Source organism: Polyodon spathula, chromosome 10 (genome assembly GCF_017654505.1).
Source record: "Polyodon spathula isolate WHYD16114869_AA chromosome 10, ASM1765450v1, whole genome shotgun sequence".
Taxonomy (NCBI): domain Eukaryota; kingdom Metazoa; phylum Chordata; class Actinopteri; order Acipenseriformes; family Polyodontidae; genus Polyodon; species Polyodon spathula.
The window spans coordinates 23,864,769-23,886,948 of record NC_054543.1 but is presented as its reverse complement, the minus strand read 5'-3'; the positions used below and the strand labels follow the sequence as shown (position 1 = coordinate 23,886,948).

Sequence of the window (22,180 nt, the reverse complement as noted above, 5' to 3'; positions counted from 1 at the left end):
CTGAAAGATCTCACCTGAATGACAAGCATCTACACTCCATGCTAAAGATCGTTTCAACAGAAAACATGAATCCCAATATTGACAAGCTTGTCTCACGAAAAATGTGCCGAATTTCTTCAGTAAATGAGAACGCACAGGACAGCAACTAGGTAGATAACATGTGTTTTAAATTAATAAGTCATATATAACATATATGTGTATGTATTAAAAACTGAATATAAACGTGCATTTTCTATGTCACCTTGTGGCAGAGCAAAGCTCTGCCCTTTAAATTGGCAGAGATGGGGTTAACTTCCCCTACCTGCCTGGGTTTATTATGTTCAGGTGGCTGGGGTTGATTAGTTGATTAGGTTGATTAACGATCAATCAGCGCCCAGCCACCTGATATAAAAGGAGGCCTCTGCTTCTCATTTGGGGAGAGGGAGCTGAGGAAGCAGGTTGGTTTTTTTTTGGTTGTTTGGAGAGCTTGAATCCAGTGAAGGCATTGCCCAGCCTGGAGATTGTTATTTTTGTAAATTTTGCTTTTTGTCTTTCTTTGTGTTTAAATTGTTTTGTTTTGGCCCTTGTGCCCTTTCATTTTGTGTTTATTTATAATAAAATAGTTATTTTTTTGAACTGCAGTCTGTCTTTGGGCCTCTATCCACTCGCCAGCCTGCCACACACCTATTAAAATGCATATGTAAAAGGTGTGCATTTTGTGGCCCATGAATCAAACGTTAAATTAAGATATGGCCCTTGGTAAAATTGAGTTTGACACCCTTGCCCTAGGGCTATCAAAAGCGGTTGTGGAAACAATGCAGAGTGCTAGGGAAGACTCCACTAGGTCATTGTATACCTGTAAGTGGAAGTATTTTCAAACTTGGTGTCTGGCTGGGAACCATGACCCCATTACTTGCCCTATGCTTGTCATTTTACAATTTCTGCAAGAACTGCTCGATGCTGGAAGATCACCTTCCACCTTGAAGGTGTATTTAACAGCTATCTCTGCTTGCCATGCTCCCCTAGATTCTATGTCTCCGGGTGTGCATTTTTTTGGCTACCAATTTCCTTAAAGGCACACAGCGATTACGCCCTCCTAGTAGGACTGTTCACCCCGAATGGAGCCTTAATATTGTACTAGAGGCTCTCACGAAAGCCCCGTTTGAGCCCTTACATTCCATAGAGCTGAAGTATCTGTCTATGAAGATAGCCATCCTCTTGGCTATCACCTCCACTAAGCAGATCAGTGAGCTGCAGGCGCTGTCTGTACACAGCTCCTGCATGCGTATTTGGGAAGATGACATTAGGGTGTTTCTGCGCACCAACCCCACTTTCCTCCCCAAGGTGATTACAGCCTTCCACATCAACCAATCTGTGGAATTGGAGTCTTTTCATCCCCCTCGGTTTGCTTCTACGGCAGATGAGAGATTAAATTTCCTCTGCCCAGTGCGGGCATTGAGATGCTACATGCATAGGACAAGAGCTCTGCGTCAATCTGACCAGCTCTTTGTCTGTCACGGGACATGGACACTAGGACAGCCACTCTCTAAGCAGCGTCTGTCACACTGGATTGTGGACACAGTCTCGACTGTGTATGATGGTGCTGGCTTGCCCCTCCGGGTAGGGTAGCTGCACACTCCACTAGAGGGTTGGCTACATCCTCGATGTCTGATATTTGTACTATAGCTAGCTGGGCTACGCTGCATACTTTCATCAGGTTCACCGTAACAACGCAGTAGACCCTGCATTGCCTTCTGTAAGGACAAGGGTCCTTGAGGGTGTAAGTTCCCACCCCTAACCCCTGGGTTAGACAGTGTTGTACGTCCCTCAGTTGCTGCCATTCCTTTTCCCTCGTGATGGATTTGGTATAGGTTATCCCATACCTATCTGGTGGTGGTCATCTTCGATTTGAAAGGGAATGTTAGGTTACCTACCGTAACCCTGGTTCCCTTGAAAGAGAAGACAACCACCACCCGCTTCTGTTGCTTCTGTCGCCCTCACAGGTTCAATGGAAAAAAAGGAGGATAGGCGGGACCGAGTGTGTCATCAAGGGGAGGGGTCTATCAGCAGCTCTGGTATAGAGAGCTCAGTGATATCTACCCGAAGGTCAGGAATATCGCATACCTATCTGGTGGTGGTCATCTTCTCTTTTAGGGAAACAGGGTTACGGTAGGTAACCTAATGTTTTCATTGATGTGTGTGACAACGGTTTCTTGAAGGCTGCACACTGTAGTAAGGGGGCCCAAACTGCGAACTGAACTTGCTATGTTTCTCAATATGGAGTCCCCAACAATTATAATCTCCATTCTTTTTGCTGTCTGGCCAGCACTGTTAATAGGGTCCTGGATGTTATTCCTTTCATTTTCTTGATGTTAGTTTTGATCATCTAAGTTTCTGAAGTGGCTCAAATTTGTTGGATGTTTTGATTTCTGGTGGTTGTGTTTGGTTTAGTTTCTTTTTTCCCTGTTTCTGCCTACTTGAACCCAGCTGTTTTGACATTCTTCTATCTCTCTGGTGGCTTTCAGTCTATTAGGGGTGATGCAGACTTCTATGAATTGTTGTTGTGCCAGCTCCTCAAGATCTTGTTGCTGTCTCATTTCTTCCAGCTCCATTTCTAGTACACTTACTAGTTTAAGCAAGTCCTAGATCGTGCAGCACTTTAAACACACTTGGTTTAGCTCTGCTGGGTTATTTGGATTTCCCACATCATGCAGGTGTCACAGATTACTGGCTTGAAGACCATGTTTATTGTTATTATTATTTATTCATTTTTTTTTTTAATTTAGTTTATCTTCTGTAGCTGTCAACCTGCTTTCAAACTGCTCTGTTCTCCCACGCTTTCGCTTCCACTCACTGTAGCTGGGAAGAATGCCTGGTTTAAGCCCCCCCCCCCGAACAGAGCCGAATTTGAATCAGCAACTCTGAGCTTCTGCTTATTATCAGAAAAGATACACAGCAGTTAGACTTTAAGCTGCAGTGTTTCCCCAATGTCCTGTGTTTTCTGTTTAAAGCAATTAAAGATGTAATTTCTCCTTACTGCTTCTAACTGCTCTGTACTTTTCCATGAATGCTTTGTCACCAAATTAATACTAAATGTCCAGATAATTACTTCAGAAGAAACTTAACAGACATCTGGCTGTGCACAGGGTTTTAACACAAGACTTTTAAAGTCTAGGCTTGAATTCCAAACTCTCTCAAAATTATTTGAAGGATATTCCAAAGTTTAGGATCAAATCCACAAATCCTTCTACTCAATATCACAGCTTTAGTGGGGAAATGCAAACAGGGATGTGTGGGATACAGTCTCTGCTCAATTACCCGCTCTGTAGGGTTTTCCTCTAAAAAGTGATCAGTAGAAAAACACCCCAAGAGTCTGTAAAATGGGAATTTTCCTGAAATGTTTACTATGGATTTGTTTCACCTTCAGTGGGTATGTTCCATTTTGATCAAATCCTACGTAGGCCCACTTGAACATTTTTCCAGTTTGAATCAATGATTGAATGTGAGCACCATTTTTAAACAGTGTCATGTTTTAATAGTTATCACACCTCATAACCCTAAACAACATGTCAAAGACTGAAGCTGTTTAAAGATGGCCCTCGCATTAAAAGAGGATGCAAAGGAGGAAAAGTGCCCTCAAAAGGACTACAATTACACAAGTTGGTTTTGATACACATGGAAAAAATAAGAATGTGTGCCAAAATGATTTTCGGAAGTGAAAACAATATTAACAGGGTTACATGAACAGTAAATAAGTTACAGTGCTGTATCGAAAAGTTCAGAAAATGAAGTAGCTCAATATTTAATACCAAGCAACACAATATGAATGTTTACAGATTACTTATGTTTTTAATTATTAACCCTTTTCATGCATTGCGACCACATAGAAACTCTTTTCTTGTTTTTACATGGGGACATATGGCAGACGCAACTGCATGATGACTTCATATGAGGATGCCATTTTTCCCATATAAAGCAATGGCAAAAAAATATATTTTCCAGCTATGGAAGGGTTAACATGTGTTGTAGAGAATAACAGATATATTGACCTTTATATTAATTGTCAAGTCTTTGTTTTAATGATTATTTTGCCAGGTTACTGATGAAGTCCTGATAAAGTAATCCATGTATTCTCATTTATTAATAAGTGATATTAAACACATGAATGTTGGTAGTAAACATGTCAGTGCTAGACACAGAGTATTTACAAGGTTGCATGATATGTAGATATAGATTTTATTTATTTTTCACTTCTGACTTAATTGTTACCAACCAGCAGTATTCTGGCCAAACAACATTCCAGCTAAGGTAACTAAAAGCGTCGGCTCATCCCAGACTGAATGCAAAGATCAAAGTAATGAAATCACAGAAATTGTAATACACATATGGTATTACAAAAGACTAGCTAATAAAGTAGTGGCAAGTTTTTAGTCTAGAATTTCACACTCACACTAAGTCTGCAGACATAGCAAGAAAGCCCCCGTCTTATCAATATAACAGAAGTTCATGCATTAAGTTTATAACAAGAATAAGACACAACAACTGTTAAAGCTATCCTTTCTACAGGTTTCACTTTTCAGATTTGATTCAGAAGTAACATAAACTTGTTTGTCCAAGTTTTTTACATTGTATGATAAATGTATTTATTTCTTTACTTATTTTACTTTAGACACGGCTAGTAATTGTACAGATGCATAAATGCAGAACCATTGGTGGTGGGACATGCGTATTTGGCTGCTCATTAAGTATATAGTTAATTTCCTGTCAGATTTCCAATCAGCTTGGTTCCTGACTCATGGAGAGAGTTAGATAAATGGCAGTGTTGATTTTTTTCAGTCCACAGGATGCCCACTGACCTTAACTTCTCCTGAGCTGCTGTGGGGGGGGGGGTGATGTAACGAGAAAAACTGGGGTAAAATAATTCAGCAATCAATAATGAGGGAGATAGTAAAAAGCTTGTCATGAATAGTAGGATAGATCTGAACCCTTTTAAAGTGAAACAAGTGGCATACTATCTGAACAAAGGAACTCAACTATTCCTGCTTGCTGGATGTTATTTTTCTGTTCTGGAAAGTTTTAATAATAATTCACAGAAAGAGAACATGACCTGCTAGCACAGTCGTCGTCCCACCTCGGTGCACAGATCTGTATGCTACGGAAACAGACACAGTTAGCAGCTCAACACTGATAACAAATGACTGGGAATCAAAGTCGACCTTCAAGCAGAGAAAACATCCTCCCTCTCTCTCTCTCTCTCTCTCTCTCTCTCTCTCTCTCTCTCTCTCTCTCTCTCTATGTAACAGTACCAAAAATGTGGAAATATAAACGTTAAAAAATTATGCAACTTATAATAACATTAAAACTGGTAGCAACCAAACTGGTCAGATTTGTAAATTAAATGTAGACAGGTTTTTACCAGCTGATGGCGCGCAAGTCTTATGTCTTGCTGTGGCTAAACATTTATCGTGAGGTAAATACCTTTTCCCAGAATAGACCCCCCACCTTCCCCCTCCCCTCCGAAATCAAAACTAGTCAAAACAGTAGAACCAGGCAGGAGAAATACATAGATTGCTTCATCAGCATATACAAATGCCATGCATCAGGTCACTTGTTTAGGGCAAACGTTCATCTAAATTATCAAAATGTGAAAAACTACAATAAATCGATTATTTCCAGGAAAGCTTCGATTTGTCATGAAAATGCTCCTACCGGGGAATTGATTATCGTGCTAATGTTAACAATATTGGTTATCTTGTATCTAAAAGAAACATTATCGCTAGTCAGATAGACAGTAATAGGATTGGAGTAGGGGTGGGGTTGTGTTTTTTTAACTCGAGAGGTTCTTGGGAGAATTGTTTTAAAAAAAAGCACCATTGTCACTTTAAATCTCGAACGCCTTGAGCAAGGGGCGGGGCTGGGTATGCAGCGTTCCGAGAGACTGCTTCTATAGAAGCTGAGAGAGTTCGGTTTTATTAGACAACTGCGCTGCAGGAAAGGAACTGTCTGCAGAGGCAGGCTCCTAACCAAACCAACCCGGTATCGGTATTAGACGAAAAGGACTTTGTTCACAGACAAGGAGCAGGGGACACTAAACCGTCTGCACACAATTGTTTTGTATTATTGTTTGTTAAGGTAAAATATCCGAGACACAGAAAACAATATCAGACTGTGAATTGTAAAAGTGTAGCTTCAAGATACGAGGTAAAAAATAAATAAACACATAAATAAATAAATATAAATAAATAATAGAAAAGAAACATCACTGGACAGCCTTTTACAGCTTGCGACAAGAAACCAAACAGATTGGATTGCACGTTGGATTTGAAATATGATTGCTGAAGAACTGATGCTTGCGCTCGTGCAGCTCTGGGGTTAAAATTGAGCGAGGTGGGATGTTGGATTTATTTACTTGAGAGAAAATGCAATTACGTTGATTTTATTAAAAACAAAACACGTTAGTGTGAAGTTGGTGGATATTACGATGTAAACACGGTGTGTTTTGACTCTCCAGCTGTACATGTAGTTAATTAATGAATTACCTTCCAATCACAACTGACTGGTAAAAATGGAAAACAAGTCCAATTGATTCTTTCCCCCTAAAGCTGTTTTTTCCCCCAGCTTGAGTATTGTTTGTAACACTTTAAAACACCAGAATAAGAAAATGGGGAACAGTTTTTCCAACATGTCTGCCTTCCAGTCGCTTCACATCGTCATGTTGGGCTTGGACTCCGCCGGCAAGACCACTGTATTGTACCGGCTGAAATTCAACGAGTTTGTCAACACCGTGCCCACCATAGGGTTCAACACGGAGAAGATAAAACTCAGCAACGGCACCGCCAAGGGCATCAGCTGCCACTTTTGGGATGTCGGGGGGCAGGAGAAACTGCGGCCGCTTTGGAAGTCCTACAGCCGGTGTACTGATGGAATTATCTACGTGGTGGATTCGGTCGATGTAGACCGGCTGGAGGAGGCAAAAACTGAGCTGCACAAAGTCACCAAGTTTACAGAGAACCAGGGCACGCCGTTGTTGGTGATAGCCAACAAGCAGGACTTGCCCAAGTCGCTACCAGTGGCGGACATTGAAAAGCAGCTGGCGCTTCACGAGCTCTGCCCCTCCATCGCCTACCACGTGCAGCCAGCCTGCGCAATCATTGGAGAGGGGCTCCCTGAAGGAATGGATAAACTCTACGAAATGATCCTGAAACGCAGGAAATCTCAGAAGCAGAAAAAGAAACGGTAATTTTGGTGCCACCTCTTTATCTCTTTACCGCCTATTGACTGTATGGCGGCTGTTGACTTGAGGTAAAGACCATATAGTGATTCTGTCGATATCACCCGAACCAAAAGGAAATGAGGAAGCGTTTATTTGATCAACCTTTAATAATATATATATATATATATATATATATATATATATATATATATATATATATATATATATATATATATATATATATATATACACGATACTGGCCAGCTGTGTTTCAGCTTGTGGAAGAATGTGTGCATGTATTTCGAGGTGCAGGATTATGTTTTTTTCTCTACCGGTCAACCAAAAAGCGTGCATTATTTATGACGTTGTAAAATGGGCTGGCCCTTTCAGACGCTGCTATATGGAAACGTAGCCTGTGACAGTTTGGGATTTGTCGAATTCGTTACTTTCACTGGGAATACAGGAAAAAAAAAAAACACTGACAATATCGGGATATTCCTAGTGTTTCTATTTCAACTGCGTTTTCACCGAACTTTCTCGAATATTGCTTAGTTTTTGTCAGACAATTATCTACTTTTTGCACGTGATGTAGATGTACTTATCATGCTGACTGAATTCAACCTAGTAGTTCACTGCCATGTCCATCACACAGCTGTGTTCAACTGAAGACCACCAAATAGATTGTAATTAACTGTAATTTACAGAAATCACATCCATGACTGCTACTTACAACAGTATATATTAACACCTGGGCGTTTTCACCAGAAAGTGTTTCCTATAGCATTGTGTAGAATTTAAAGACATTTTTTTGCACTTTTGTTAAAAAAAAAAAAAAAAAAAAAAAAGTTTAGTACTACACTGTAAAATATGAGACTGTTTATCCACAATTAAGCCAAAAAACCTGCAGTATTTTTAATTCATTTTTAAAGGTTAAGTGCTTGTAAAAGTTGTATTCATCTCTGAAAGAAGGTTCTTAGTTCCAAGTCAGACTGTGCTAAGTGGAAGCTAATAAAAAGGAAACATGCTTATTTTCAAACAGAATGTTCCCAATATTTACTGTAAAATGCCCAAACCACCAATAGTTGTGCAATTTGCTATGTTACTGTACGTGGGTTAAGTTTTTGACATTTCCAACTTAAGCACAAATTGCTAGTTGAACCCTCAGGTGAAGGAGGTTGCCATTTGAAAGAGAAAAACAAACATTGGCTTAGAAATGGTTAATGTTTGAACAGAATAACCACCCCAACAGAATGCATTCAGGTTTACCATGCAGCCATGGGTGCCAAAGTCTTTGTCAACACTTTATTGTGTTGCTAACAGAGATGGAGGGATGTTGTAACCTTATAATATAATATAATATATATATATATATATATATATATATATATATATATATATATATATTTATGTGGTTGTGTGTGTTCTTTTCTTTGTACTCCTCATCAGACTTTCCCCAAATGTAACCACTATGCGCGTCATCAAATAGCTCGAGTTTTGTTTCATCACTCCACAAAAACTTTGACAAGAACTTATATCCATCATTCAAATGCCATTTTGCAAACTTTAAGCGACTGTCCTTGTGATATTTTTGTAAGAGTGTCTTATAATCTATTATAAATCTATTTTGTTGGTCAAAGCTACCAACTTTGACCAACAATGTTTAGATCTCCCACGTCTAACATAGCCATTTTAGTCAGTGTATGTTAAAACATTGATAAAGCCTTCTCAAAGCATTTGTCTAGTTTTAGTACAAGGTCACTTTTTATCACCACTGGTTAAGCAGCAGTGGTTTACTGTTAAATTCTAGGAAGTTATGAGGAAAAACATTGACTGCTGCTTTACAGTACAGCTCTGTTATAGTATTCCCATGCAAAGACATTCTGTTGTCTGTAAAAAAAACAAGTGCAGTCAAAATGCAGTATATTGATATTGTGTTTTAAGCATGCAACATGTTCAGTGAGAAGAAAATTACTCTGTTAGTGTCAGCTTTTTTGTAAACTTGTTTTATTGTAAAGTGTTTTATTATATATTTTTTGTATGGCTCTTCAATAATTCCCTGTGAATGTGTATGGCTCTTTTAGCCAAGAAGTTTGGACATCTTTTCCTTATAATATGGTAATATTAGCAAATTCAAATCCTAGCAACAAAAGTGACAACACTTGAAATTTTGACCCAAGCTCCCTATGTTTCCTTCAGTTAATGGCTTGTGTGTTGAAACATGAAACTTTTTTCGGGTTAGGCTGGCCTTTCCCATCTCTAAATGTTACATTAAAATTGTCATATTTAAATATGTGCATTGCATATTCTGTATGCGATTGAAAATACAAGATCAATGTATAGCGATTGCCCTTAGGGGTGTTTAATAAAATCTTATTTGACAATAATAATAAAAAAAAAAAAAAAAAAATGTCGTGTGTTGCAGTTGCTCTTCAATTTTTTGTTAAGTTTACTTTTTATGTTTATGTCTCTGAATACTACACTGTTCATTTAAATTGGTCTAAGTTCTGTAACTTGTCTCCCCTGGCGACAAAGGTACAGTGTGTCAATATGCCATGTTAGGGGACCGCTTAGCCAGTTGAGCTGTGAAAGGGAATACTTTAGCACAGAGTCATTCCAGCTCAAATAGATAAAGTCCCTTGGGAGGTGTTTGCTATATTTGTGGTTGAACCGCATATGACTTAGAAAATTCCATGATGCGTGTCGTATGAAGGCAAAAAAGATCTTTCTAACAATGTTCAGCTCCATGCGATTCTACACAAAAAACCTTAGCATAGTTTTTCTGTGAAAATAAAGATAAAAGAAGGTAAAGCTTGCTGTAAATGTGCATTTATAACTTCAAAACAATCAAAAAGGGAAACGTATAAGAAGTAAACAAATAAACAAACCTTTCGGCATACCTTAGAATTTTGGTTGAGAGTTTTGAAACTATAGATGAACAAAGTATTAATAACTGGACTGCTGTTTCATAAGACAATTGTAGTCAAAAATGTACATATCCCAGTGGAAAACAAATAGTTATAGGAAAAATCTTTTGTAGCAAAAGTTTATTATTTTTTTGCTTTGGTGGATGAGAAAAAAAAAAGTTACAAGAAATGGATGTCTACAATTATTTATTTCAGCAATTTTTTTTTTTTTACAAAAGTCCAAAAATGCAAATTCAAAAGTATTTATAACCTGACAAGGAAAATGAAATGCATAGCTAGTTGAGGCACCTTTAGCAATAGTAACCTCTTTTAAATGATTAGGATATTTGTCAATGAGCTTTTGGCATGATTCGTTAGTGATTTTTGACCATTATTCAATGCAAAATTCTTTCAGTTAATTCAAATTCCAAGGACTTCTCTTGTGCACAGCCTTCTTCAACTCATCAAAGATTCTGAATCAGATATAGATTGGTACTTTGACTTGGCCATTCCAGATCCTTGATTTTATTCCTCTTTAACCATTTTTAAGTAGATTTTGATGAGTGCTTTTGATTGCTGTTGTGTTAGAAAGTCCTGTTGCGCTTTAAACAAAGTTTTGTAGTGGAGGGTTTCAGATGATTGGCCAATGTCTTATGCTACGCTATGGAATCCATTTTACCATGTATATGAACTAAATGTCCTGAGCCATTAGAGGAAAAACAGCCCCATAGAAGGATATCACCACCTGCATGTTTGACAGTAGGTATGGTGTTCTTTTCTTTGTACTCCTCATCAGACTTTCCCCAAACGTAACGACTATCCACATGATCAAATAGCTCGATTTTTGTTTCATCACTCCACAAAAACTTTGACCAGAACTTATATCCATCATTCAAATGCCGTTTTGAAAACTTTAAGTGTGACGAAAAACATTTTGCAAACTTTCCTTGTGATGTTTTCATAAGAGTGTCTTTTTCTTTTGCCTGTGACCATTGAGACCTTCACCATGCAATGCTCGACCTATGGTTGAAATGGAAACCTCAGTCCCATTTGCAGCCAAATCACTTTGAACATCTTTGGAAGTTAATCTCAATTTGTTATCAACCTTCCTCACAATTCTTCTTCTTCTTGGTGAAAGAACCTTTTTAAACCCAAACCAAGTGTTGTGACAGTACCATGAGTCTTCTACTTGATAATAGAAGCAATAATTGAAATTGGGATACTCAAATGCTTGGAAATCTTCTTGTATCCTTCTCCAGCTTTATGACGATAAATCATTTTCTGCCTAAGCTCATCAGATAGCTCTTTACTTTTTCCCATATTGACTTATTGGTAATGACAACAATCATTCTATGCCTAACCCTTTTATACACTCTAAGAATGTTCTCCTACAATACAGCATAATCTATACTTTTGTAGAACTAGGTTCTGCATTATCATATATAAATGTCTAGCGCCTTGTAGACAGTACTATCATAGCATCAAAGGGTATGAATACTTTTGAATTCACATTTTTAGAGTTTTTCAAAAAATTGTCGACATCTATTTCTTGTAACTTCTTTCTCATCCACAAAGCAAAATGTTTGCTACAAAAGATTTTTTCAACAATTATTTGTTTTGATAAATTTATAGAAAGTATATGTTTCCATTATCTTTTGAATACAACTGTATGTGTGTTTGTGTGTATGTGTGTATGTGTATGTATATATATATATATATATATATATATATATATATATATATATATATATATATGTGTGTGATTTACGGCACTATTAAATGAAAAAAATGATAATTAACTGAGTTGTGTTGAACTCCTTTTTTTTTCTTTTTCTTTTTTTTTCAACAAAAAAACCCAAAATGGCTTTTTGCACACAATACTGATCCAAAACTGTACATGTCCCTGCCTGCCAACCACCTTCCCCTGAGGTTTGTTTATTTTGAACAGATAAGAACATTTCTATTGCGCAATAGGACATTTCTAATTGCAAAGGCATGAGTCAAAGAGAACCACAAAATTGATGTGTGTTTGTTCCATTTCTGTATAGCTGTCTTGTCAGGATTATTACTCTCGGCTCAAGACTTGGTCAGTTACCTAATCTAGAACTGTACATAAATGACAGGTCTCAATAAAGATATGGCTTCCCATTTTCAGAAATTCCTGTGCAGTGTTGTCCAATTGTGATAAACTTGCAAATACATTCCTTCTTAAACATATGTGAGTGTCAGAAACTGTGCTAAGTGGAGGCTGTCTGTTACACTTGCATTTGTGCTGCTTTTCTGCTTATGTCTATTTCCAAGTTAAATTTGCTGCACTCTTTAATACAAGTTGCAAGATACAATTATCAGGCTGTGCAGGTACATTTTACAGATACCTAGAGAACCGCTTATCAATCGTGATCAAACTTGATGTATTCTTTTTCATAAGTAATTGAGCGTATCAGAATCTGAGGGCATATGGAAGCTGTATGTCTTTATGGCACACTTTTATATTTTTACATCCATCTAAAGAACTGCTTGGATATGGGTCATGGGGATTTACATTTTCATGTTACTGCTAGCTCTCATTTTGTATTTACAGGGGTGGTGGAGGAAGAATGTCTCTGACATACAAATATTGTTGGTTGCATTTGCATATTATCGGGAGAATTTATGGATTTTCAAAACAATACGGATTGTAAAGAGAAACATTCCATTCCTATGGTAACTAAGTGGAATTCTGAATAGTGACACAAAATAACTAGAGTAACTAAGTACTATAAAATCAGATTGATTAACAGCATGGTAACTACAAAAATATTTGACATATATCCAGTTAGGGTGAAAATTGACATGGACATTATATTGGTATTGAGAGTATATGGGGATATAAGAGGCGACTGTGTATTCTACTGATAAAGGACTGTTGGCCGACCACTGTTTTTTACACTAACAAGTGAATACAGATAGATGTCAATACATAGACACATTGTAAAGTCATGACTATAGATACCTTGTCAGACCTGGTACAAGCTTTCCAATCAAGCAACCAGCCAACCATCTGATAATAGTCATTGTAAGTCTGCAATCTGAAGATCAATACCATCCATTCCTCTAATAAGAATTTTTCCACAACATTCCCTGGCTGTTGGTTCTCCCTTTAAATGAAAGCACATTGTTAATGCTATTGCCTGGGCAGGAAAGGGTTAAATGTTTTCAGAGACTAGGAGCAGATTGGGACGAGCTGGGCAGGCTTGGTGATTTAGAGAGTTGTTTTATTTTATACAACCTGCTGGGCTGTTCTCTTTCAATGGGAGGTGTGGGGGATGGGGAGAGAAACAGAGTGCAGAAGATGTGAAAACATTTTGCATGCCTTTACTGTCTGCTCTTTAGGGATTACCAAAATAAGCACACTGCTGTTATTTGCTTTACAACCACACACCCATAGGCTCTTTTCATTGCACTTTGCTCCAAAGAGAACATTTACACCATTTATTTATAAAAGGAGAAACAATAAAAGCTTTAAAGTTAAAAACAAATAGCTTTCCAATTAAAGAGAACATATTTATATACTACTGTGTTGTATACTAGCTAGGCTTGCCAGTTCCTTGTCCTTATTGAAATTCTCTTGGCAGTTTAATTGTATTAAGTATGATCAGATCTTGTGTAAGAATGTGCACCATGCAGGTAGGAGTAGTCCTTTGAAAGGGTACCAGAAACTGGGTTTGTGTTTTACCATAGAGTTTACAGAAAAAAAGTACTTTTTTAGTTCTTCCAGTGGCTTGTAATAGTTTGTGGATGAGACTAGCATTACTTCTGCCACATTTCCATCTGGACCCTGCGACAAGTTTGTAAAACAAACACACTCCAGTATCAATCTGGGGCTGCAACCGGTTACTGCTGCATTCTGCAGTCCAATCTGAGACTGGACATTATATACAAAGATCCCACATTTTTGTGTAATTGCTGTTTAAAATGTCTCACTAAACTCCATTATTTCACTGACCGTGTAATATTTTCACAGCTCTCGTGTCCAACGTATTTTCTTCTTCTGTTGTCGACGATTTTAAAACCCAGCTCCTGCAGTGCAATGCACCTTCATCAGGTAGCTTCTGCCATCAATATATATTACTGATCCAATTAGACATTCACCTTTTAAAACCATGCTTCCCATTCATTAGGCCTGTTGGCTTTGTCATCAGCAACAGTATAACATTTACATTTCACTGGAAAATTGGTCTGACTTGTTGACACGTCTTTTCCATATTGACTGGCAGATATACCTCATCCCACAAGGCTGTTTGGGATTGCATATGTTATGGTCGTCACAGATTGATGGTCTGTTTTTTCACAGGACAGATGAAGAGAATGCATTCAATATAAACATTGTATTTACCTAATGATTTTCTTTGTCACATTTAAACAAAATATTTAGAAATGATGCAGAATTTCAACAGGAATAGAATTTGATTCTGTGATGTTGTTTAATCATCAGTAAAAATAATTCAATTTCTAGATTTCTGTGTTGTGGGGGCTTATCCTGAACTTCTAAAACAAGGAAGTAACAAAATAAATAATGTTTGTTTTGAATTTTTCTCCATCAAACCCACCTATCATGAAAACCTGCTTTCTGCTGTTTTTCTGCTCATGTCTATCTCCAGCAACAGTCAGAAAATGGGCATCTCTCTCCAGGTATTGTAACACCGTTTTTTGGGATACAGCCTGTTACTTTTAGTCTCAAGTGTCTTGTCACCAGTGTCAAACATCCCCCAAGTCAAACATCCAGCCTTTAAAAATCTTTTATTTTATTTGCAGTTTCAGTCACAGGGCTTGAATGGAAGATTTTTGGCAAGGTAAACAAGTTGAATTTTGCACGGGCCATTAAAATCCCCACTGTCCTTGTTCTTGGCCACTAGACCAGCACAACACACACCCCCAGGTGAACCTTAAGTGCTTATGTTTACACTAGACCCAACAGTCAACAGCTTTATCTTTAAAATTTAAGACCATCTTAATAAATAATTAAATCAACTCAAAAGTATCAGCTTGTTAACAGTAAGGACATCACAGTGATGTATTTTGAATTGTGAGAATCTTTCGCGGAGTCATTCCTACTCCTTCGATTCTACAAAAACTAAATGTGATTTATAGTACGTTATTCCACCCATAACTATGAAACATTCAATAGTGGCAAATTTAGAAATACAGAAATAAGCTTTGTAAACTTCAAAGACAATCATAAATGTAAGTGTTAAAAAAATAAAATAAATTGAGTATATATGTTTTTATTACTGTCTATGAAACTGAAGTGCCTGTATCTGGCAATGTGAATGAACCATTTCTTCATTTCTTGTTATAACACGTGTGCAGGGTGTCTCTTACTGTATGAGACATATCATCTCGTGCACATTGAGGAGAGGGCTACTAAGCTGAGTTGAGCTGTTCAAACTGTGAGAAACACTCTACACACAACATAATAACTTCAACTGCTATTAAACTTTCTTAAAAAAAAAAAAAAAACAGGATATGACGTACAGAAATTTTGGCAAATCTGTAGCTGTTTTGGTTGATCTCTTCACATGTGATTTATTATGATGTGTACGTGGAACATTTACAACGGGAATTCTGTTCTTTCTCCACCATATGGTGCCAAAGGGAGGCATGCTTTTGTATTCCCCAAATTCTACCAACAAAAGAAGGGTTTGACTACAGTTTGACTTTGTTTAAAGAAGTCCCATACAGGTTTTCAGTCTGTGTTTTATGTAGTGTCATGTACTAGTGATATGACTGATGGCAAGACTGAATGAGTGCTTGCATTCCCTTGGGAGTCTCATGAAAAACAAGTTGCTTTGCACCTCATGAGGCTATTCCTGTGAGAAAGAAGAAAGAATGAAAGAAGGGTATCTTCAGCGACTTGTTGGATCTCACCTAGAGCAGCGGTTCTCAAACTTTTTTTCCAGCAGACCATTTGATTAACTTTTTTTTTTTTCTCTCCAAATCAAAGCACTTCTAATCTTCAAACTCTTTCTTGAGAGCAATAAGATGTTTTTTATTTTGTTGTCAAGAACCAGTTAATTTTCAGACATAAAAACCTTTCAATGTTGCAAATGCACTGAAGTCATCCGTCATTACGCGAAGTTTCTTGATCATTGCATTGATTTTGTCTCACATTTTCACTATAGCCACTGAAACTCCCTGCTGCCCCACGTTCAGCTAATTTAGGAGTGTGAATCTATCGTAGAGGTAAGCCAATCGCAAGAGTCAGGATGAATCTTCAAAACAGCTTGTGAATTGGAATGGATGGTTTGTTAGAAATACACTGATCAAAAATATAAATGCAACATGCAACAATTTAAAAGATTGTACTGAATTACAGTTCATATAAGGAAATCAGTCAATTGAAATAAATTAATTAGGCCCTAATCTATGGATTTCACATGACTGGGAATACAGATATGCATCTGTTGGTCACAGATACCTTCAAAAAAAAAAAAAAAAAGGTAGCGGCGTGAATCAGAAAATCAGTCAGTATTTGGTGTGACCAAAATTTGCCTCGTGCAGCGCGACACATCTCCTTCGCATAGAGTTGATCAGGTTGTTGATTGTGGCCTGTGGAATGTTGTCCCACTCCTCTTCAATGGCTGTGCGAAGTTGCTGGATATTGGCAGGAATTGGAACATGCTGTCGTACACGTCGATCGAGAGCATCCCAAACATGCTTAATGAGTGACATGTCCGGTGAGTACGGAGGCTATGGAAGAACTGGGACATTTTCAGCTTCCAGGAATTGTGTACATATCCTTGCAACATGGGGCCGTGCATTATCATGCAGAAACATGAGGTGATGGCAGCAGATGAATGGCACGACAATGGACTTCAGGATCTCGTCACGGTATCTCTGTGCATTCAAACTGCCATCGATAAAATGCAATTGTGTTCATTGTCAGTAGCTTATGCCTGCCTATACCATAACCCCACCGCCACCATGTGGCACTCTGTTCACAACGTTGACATCAGCAAACCACTCGCCCACACGATGCCATACACGCTGTATGCCATCTGCCTGGTACAGTTGAAACCACGATTCATCCATGAAGAGCACACTTCTCCAGCGTGCCAGTGGCCATTGAAGGTGAGTATTTGCCCACTGAAGTCGGTTACGATGCCAGGCTGCAGTCAGGTCAAGACCCTGGTGAGGATGACGAGCACGCAGACGAGCTTCCCTGAGACTGTTTCTGACAGTTTGTGCAGAAATTCTTCGGTTGTGCAAACCCACAGTTTCATCAGCTGTCCAGGTGGCTGGTCTCAGATCCCACAGGTGAAGAAGCCAGATGTGGAGGTCCTGGGCTGGCATGGTTACACATGATCTGCGGTTGTGAGGCCGGTTGGATGTACTGCCAAATTCTCTAATACAACGTTGGAGGCGGCTTATGGTAGAGAAATGAACATTCAATTCTCTCGCAACAGCTCTGGTGGACATTCCTGCAGTCAGCATGCCAATTGCATGCTCACTTAAAACTTCTGACATCTGTGGCATTGTGTTTTGGGTCAAAACTGCACATTTTAGAGTGGCCTTTTATTGTCCCCAGCAAGGTGCACCTGTGTAAGGATCATGCTGATTAATCAGCTTCTTGATATACCACACCTGTCAGGTGGATGGATTATCTTGGCAAAGGAGAAATGCTCACTAACAGGGATGTAAACAAATTTGTGCACAAAATTTGAGAGAAATAAGCTTTTTGTGTATATGGAACATTTCTGGGATCTTTTATTTCAGCTCATGAAACATGGGACCAACATTTACATGTTGCGTTTATATTTTTGTTCTGTGTAGCTGTATTTCTGAACGTAGCTCAAACAAATGGAAAGTACTTTGCCTCTTGACAGCCACCATACTTCTGTATGAAGTAGTTTATTGCACAGTACACAAAAAAATTAAGACTTCATAGGTCATGCTTTTATGAAATTAACAATCTTCACAGCAGAGTCCAAAATGGCCTTCATTTTCCACTGGCATTTTTTGACAGCTAGTGCCTCTTGATGAATGCCACAGTGCACCCATTTCACATTTGGTGTAACTTCATGGATACGAGCCATTGTTGCTCGTGCACCGTCAGTACATACTCAGACATTTCATTGACAATCAATACCGTGTTCCTTCACAAATTCATCTAATAAATGAAAAATATGTCTTGCGGTTGTTCTTGTTGGCAGTGAATGACAAAACAAAATATCTTCATGTGCTTTCCCTTCCCACTCATACCTAATGTATACAAGAAGATTTTCAAGTTTAGCGACATCAGTGGGCTCATCCAGTTGCAATGCAAAATACCTACTGCTGTTCACACACTTCACAAGAATGTCTTTAACATTAGCTGCCATATCATGAATTCTGCATGACAGTGTCATTTGAAAGAGGCACACAATCTAACTGCTTTACCATCTTCTCTCCGCACATTATAGACAAATTTTTTTGCTTCAGGCAGAATACGTTCTTCCCCAATAGTATGTGGCTTCCCTGCTTTGGTGATTCGAATGCTAGCACGGTATAAAGCTTCCAAGGCCTGCACATTTACTGTTGCATTAGCAAACAAACTTTCTTTGCCTTGTTTCAGTGAGTTTGTCCTGAAAAAATTCAGGTGGTTTATCTTTGAACGCAGCATGTTTTCTCTCCAAATGACACCAGAGATTTATAGGCTTCAAACTTTCGTTAGCCAGCACTTGGTAGCATAACACACATTGCGGCCTTGGTTCATCTTGTTCGCCAGTCCATGTGAAGCCCAAATTAATATAGCTTGATTCATATTTTCTTACAGTTTTTCGGCGTTTCACACTATTTTCATTACCAGTAGTTCTACTTGTGCTGGTACCCGGCGCATACAGACCTGCACTCAAATCCTCTGCAGATGTATGTCCGCTTGCTGTAGTCGCATGTTCGACTTCTGACTTTTCACTGATCTCGCTATCATCACTGGCTTGATTATTTGTTGTTTTCTTTTTCAAAGATCCCGTGTTCAGTCACAAATCCATATCTGGAGGTTGAACAACTGCTATTAACCTACTGCACTAAATTTATAGAAAACACACTGGATTCTGGTACAGCACGTTCCACGTGACAATGATAGAAACCGAGTCGTGAGTTCAGAATCAGTTATACTACAAGAATATGTGTAATAAAATTAATAATAATATCAACTATTAGTTGAAGTAATGTTTCCAACACTATACATTACAACGGTTCTCATTGTATACTTAATCATCATCTATCTGTATGCAAAATTCTATACTATATAGGATCTATAAACTCGTTGCCGCTTCCTTTCCATAATTATGCAACCTTTCCGCGGACCACCTGAATAAGACCCACACTTCCCTCTCGACTGCAGAGCTTGCTCTTTAGTTGAATTGTAAGGCGTTCATCTTTGAACCGTATGGGTAGCGGTTCGCAACCAGTCCTTGTTTTTCCATTCATTACAGTCTGCCTGCCCTTCGTCAGTCTCCGAAGAGATGAAAGAATGAGAAAACTAACAACAGAATGTAAAACAGGTGCAAATTTCAAGGCGAGATAATTCAAAGCTTGTTTTTAAAGCCTGAGTTGAAATTCACAAAACTTCTCTCAGCTGTAAAATAATGTTTTAAGTCTTTTCTCGTGTTTGAAACAGGCATTGGGGATTGTTTTCAAAAACAAATAAAAAGCAAAATTTGTGAAGAATTAATTAAAAAATACTTTTACTATATATATTATATATAATATATTATAAATATATATAGATAATATATATATATAGATAAGAATTCTTTTAATTTATATAACGATTGCCTGAACGGATAATTGTCATTTTTAGATTTATGCAAAGTATTTTAATGAGCTGTCTGATACTGTGAATACGGTGGTACCACAAATATTATCTGTTTACTAAATGGTGAATGTCTTACCAGTCCCGATTGTACTGGGTCATGACTCATGGAATTAAACCAAGAACCCTTCTCAACTTTTAAACTTTAAAGCCAAGGCGATTGTTTATTTGGAGCACAGTAAAAATGATTTCTTGTTTCAATATTCTTCTTCATTTTTTTTTAATAACAATAAAAACAGTTTTTAAAAAAGAAACCTTTTCTAATTAGGAACAGAATTGTTGTACCATTTAAAACAGACCCTGACACGAGGCCTGGTCTGTACCATTCGAAGCACGTGCTTCCAAGTTGTTTGATTGTTCTGTAATATCAATAACAGTTTTATTTTACTCAAAGGATAAATGGAGGAAATTTCTTGGCCCTATCTGTCAGGGTTAAGTACAACATGATTCTTGACAGCTTTCAGAAACTTCTCATTAAACCGAGAATATTAAATGTGATATCAGTGATTCATATCTGACTTTAAACACATACTTCTATTTTGACAGACCCCAAGCCTTAATTTTGGATACCTACATTAATGTAGATAAGTTAATCCAAGATTAGTGCCAATCAGGGTTTGTAAAACCAGCCATCAATCATTAGATAAACAGTATCGCAAAAATAAATAAGCACTGTATTGAGATAAACTTTAATTTTAGCAAACAGATTCACCTGAGATAATGGTATGCTGTATTCATTCAAGTTAAAATCTCTATGCATCATCACCATGGCTTCCTGGCCAATGAAATGTGGTTAGGCTGTGGTGCTACATGGCCTGCCTATGGGTGACCGTGTTAATAGTTCAGAAGTGGTTTACAAATGATATAAATATCTAGGGTATCTAGTTTAAATTCTGTGAGAGGCAGCTAAACTTGACCAATGTTCTCTTGCATGTTGTTGTTGCTGTCTGTCTTTGTCTCTCTGTCTGTTGGTCTATCTGTCAGTCTGCCTGTCTGTCTGTTTTCCTCTGCATGTGACTGCAGTTTCTCTAGCAGCTTCTGCAGGAGATTCAAACCCAGCACTGTTTGTGTCCCAGGAAAAAAGCCGTACCAAAGTCCCAGGGCACCAGCATTCAGTAAATCCAGGACAGATGACCAGCCTGAAAACCAGGCCTCAAACTATATTATTACAAAAAAACTGACAATAAATAAATGAATGAATGTGACCAGATTGATCATGGTCGTAACACCAAAGTAGCATTTTTGAGAAAGCAAACCATCAGTCATCTTAATCACAGTATTAATTTAGATTGTTGTTCTTACTGTATATACATAATAATATACTTATTGTATTACTTTACTAATGTATGGTGTTTGCAATGATTCCGAGTGCTAGTGGGTTCTGTTGCTATTGAGTTCTCTAAATCTACTTTACCTGGCTTAGAGCTGCTTTGAGCTTGTCTGAACAAGCTTCCTTATTTCAATAAAATCATGTGGTAATGTGAGCTTTCAACTCAGCCTCACCTAGTCTACATTTAAATCGGCAGAGAGTATGGATACATGGATTGAGGAAGGCTGTTCAGTGCCAGAACCTAGGATTCCCCAGAAAAGCTCACATCCTGGTAAATGCAGATTTTGAGGAAACAGATAATAACTCAATATTGGAAACACCAGAACTGATACACATTTTTTTTTAAATAACACTTGAAGCTGTTTCCTCTTTTAATTCAATGTAATCATTGCAGTATTTGAAGAAAGGGCAGTGTGGTAAAGTGGTTGATTGTGTACAGGTGCAGGAGGGATGCAGTGTACAGTAAACAAAACAAGAAGAGTTATAGTCCAGTTGGAAAGGTATTTTACTGTATCCAGGTCTAGCGTCCAAATAATAAGACCTTGGCAATACACAACAATGTGTACTGCATGGCTTAAATAATAACGGGTTACAGACCCAAACAATAAACACAACTATCCGCCCCACAATAGTACTAACATGGTCACCAGTCCTGGGTGCGTGTAATAGTGCTCATGGTGGATGATACAGTTTATTTAGTGACAATTATGCTGTGCTGTTCCGGGTTAGTGCTGGCCCTTGGCGACAGCTCAGGAATCATGTTTCACCATCATCTAGTAATATGTAACACAAGACAATTACAGACAAAACAAAACACTAACACACAGGGTCTCTCACAGTCCTTACAGTTCAAAATGCTTTTAAACCAAATGAAGGAACAGATACATCGCTTCGACCCCTATTTATACCGTCACTCATCA

At 38.0% G+C, this 22,180-nt stretch overlaps 1 protein-coding gene across 1 annotated transcript in view; it reads left to right on the top strand.

Annotated features, from left to right (window-relative positions):
- The first annotated feature begins 5,938 nt into the window (after nucleotides 1-5,938).
- Nucleotides 5,939-22,180, top strand: part of LOC121322009 (ADP-ribosylation factor-like protein 4C) — a 33,082-nt gene continuing 16,840 nt past the window's right edge. The window contains exon 1 of the mRNA XM_041261436.1: nucleotides 5,939-7,215. Within this exon, the coding sequence (XP_041117370.1) occupies nucleotides 6,641-7,215 (575 nt within the window). The 5' untranslated portion in view covers nucleotides 5,939-6,640. The remainder of the gene's footprint in view (nucleotides 7,216-22,180) is intronic.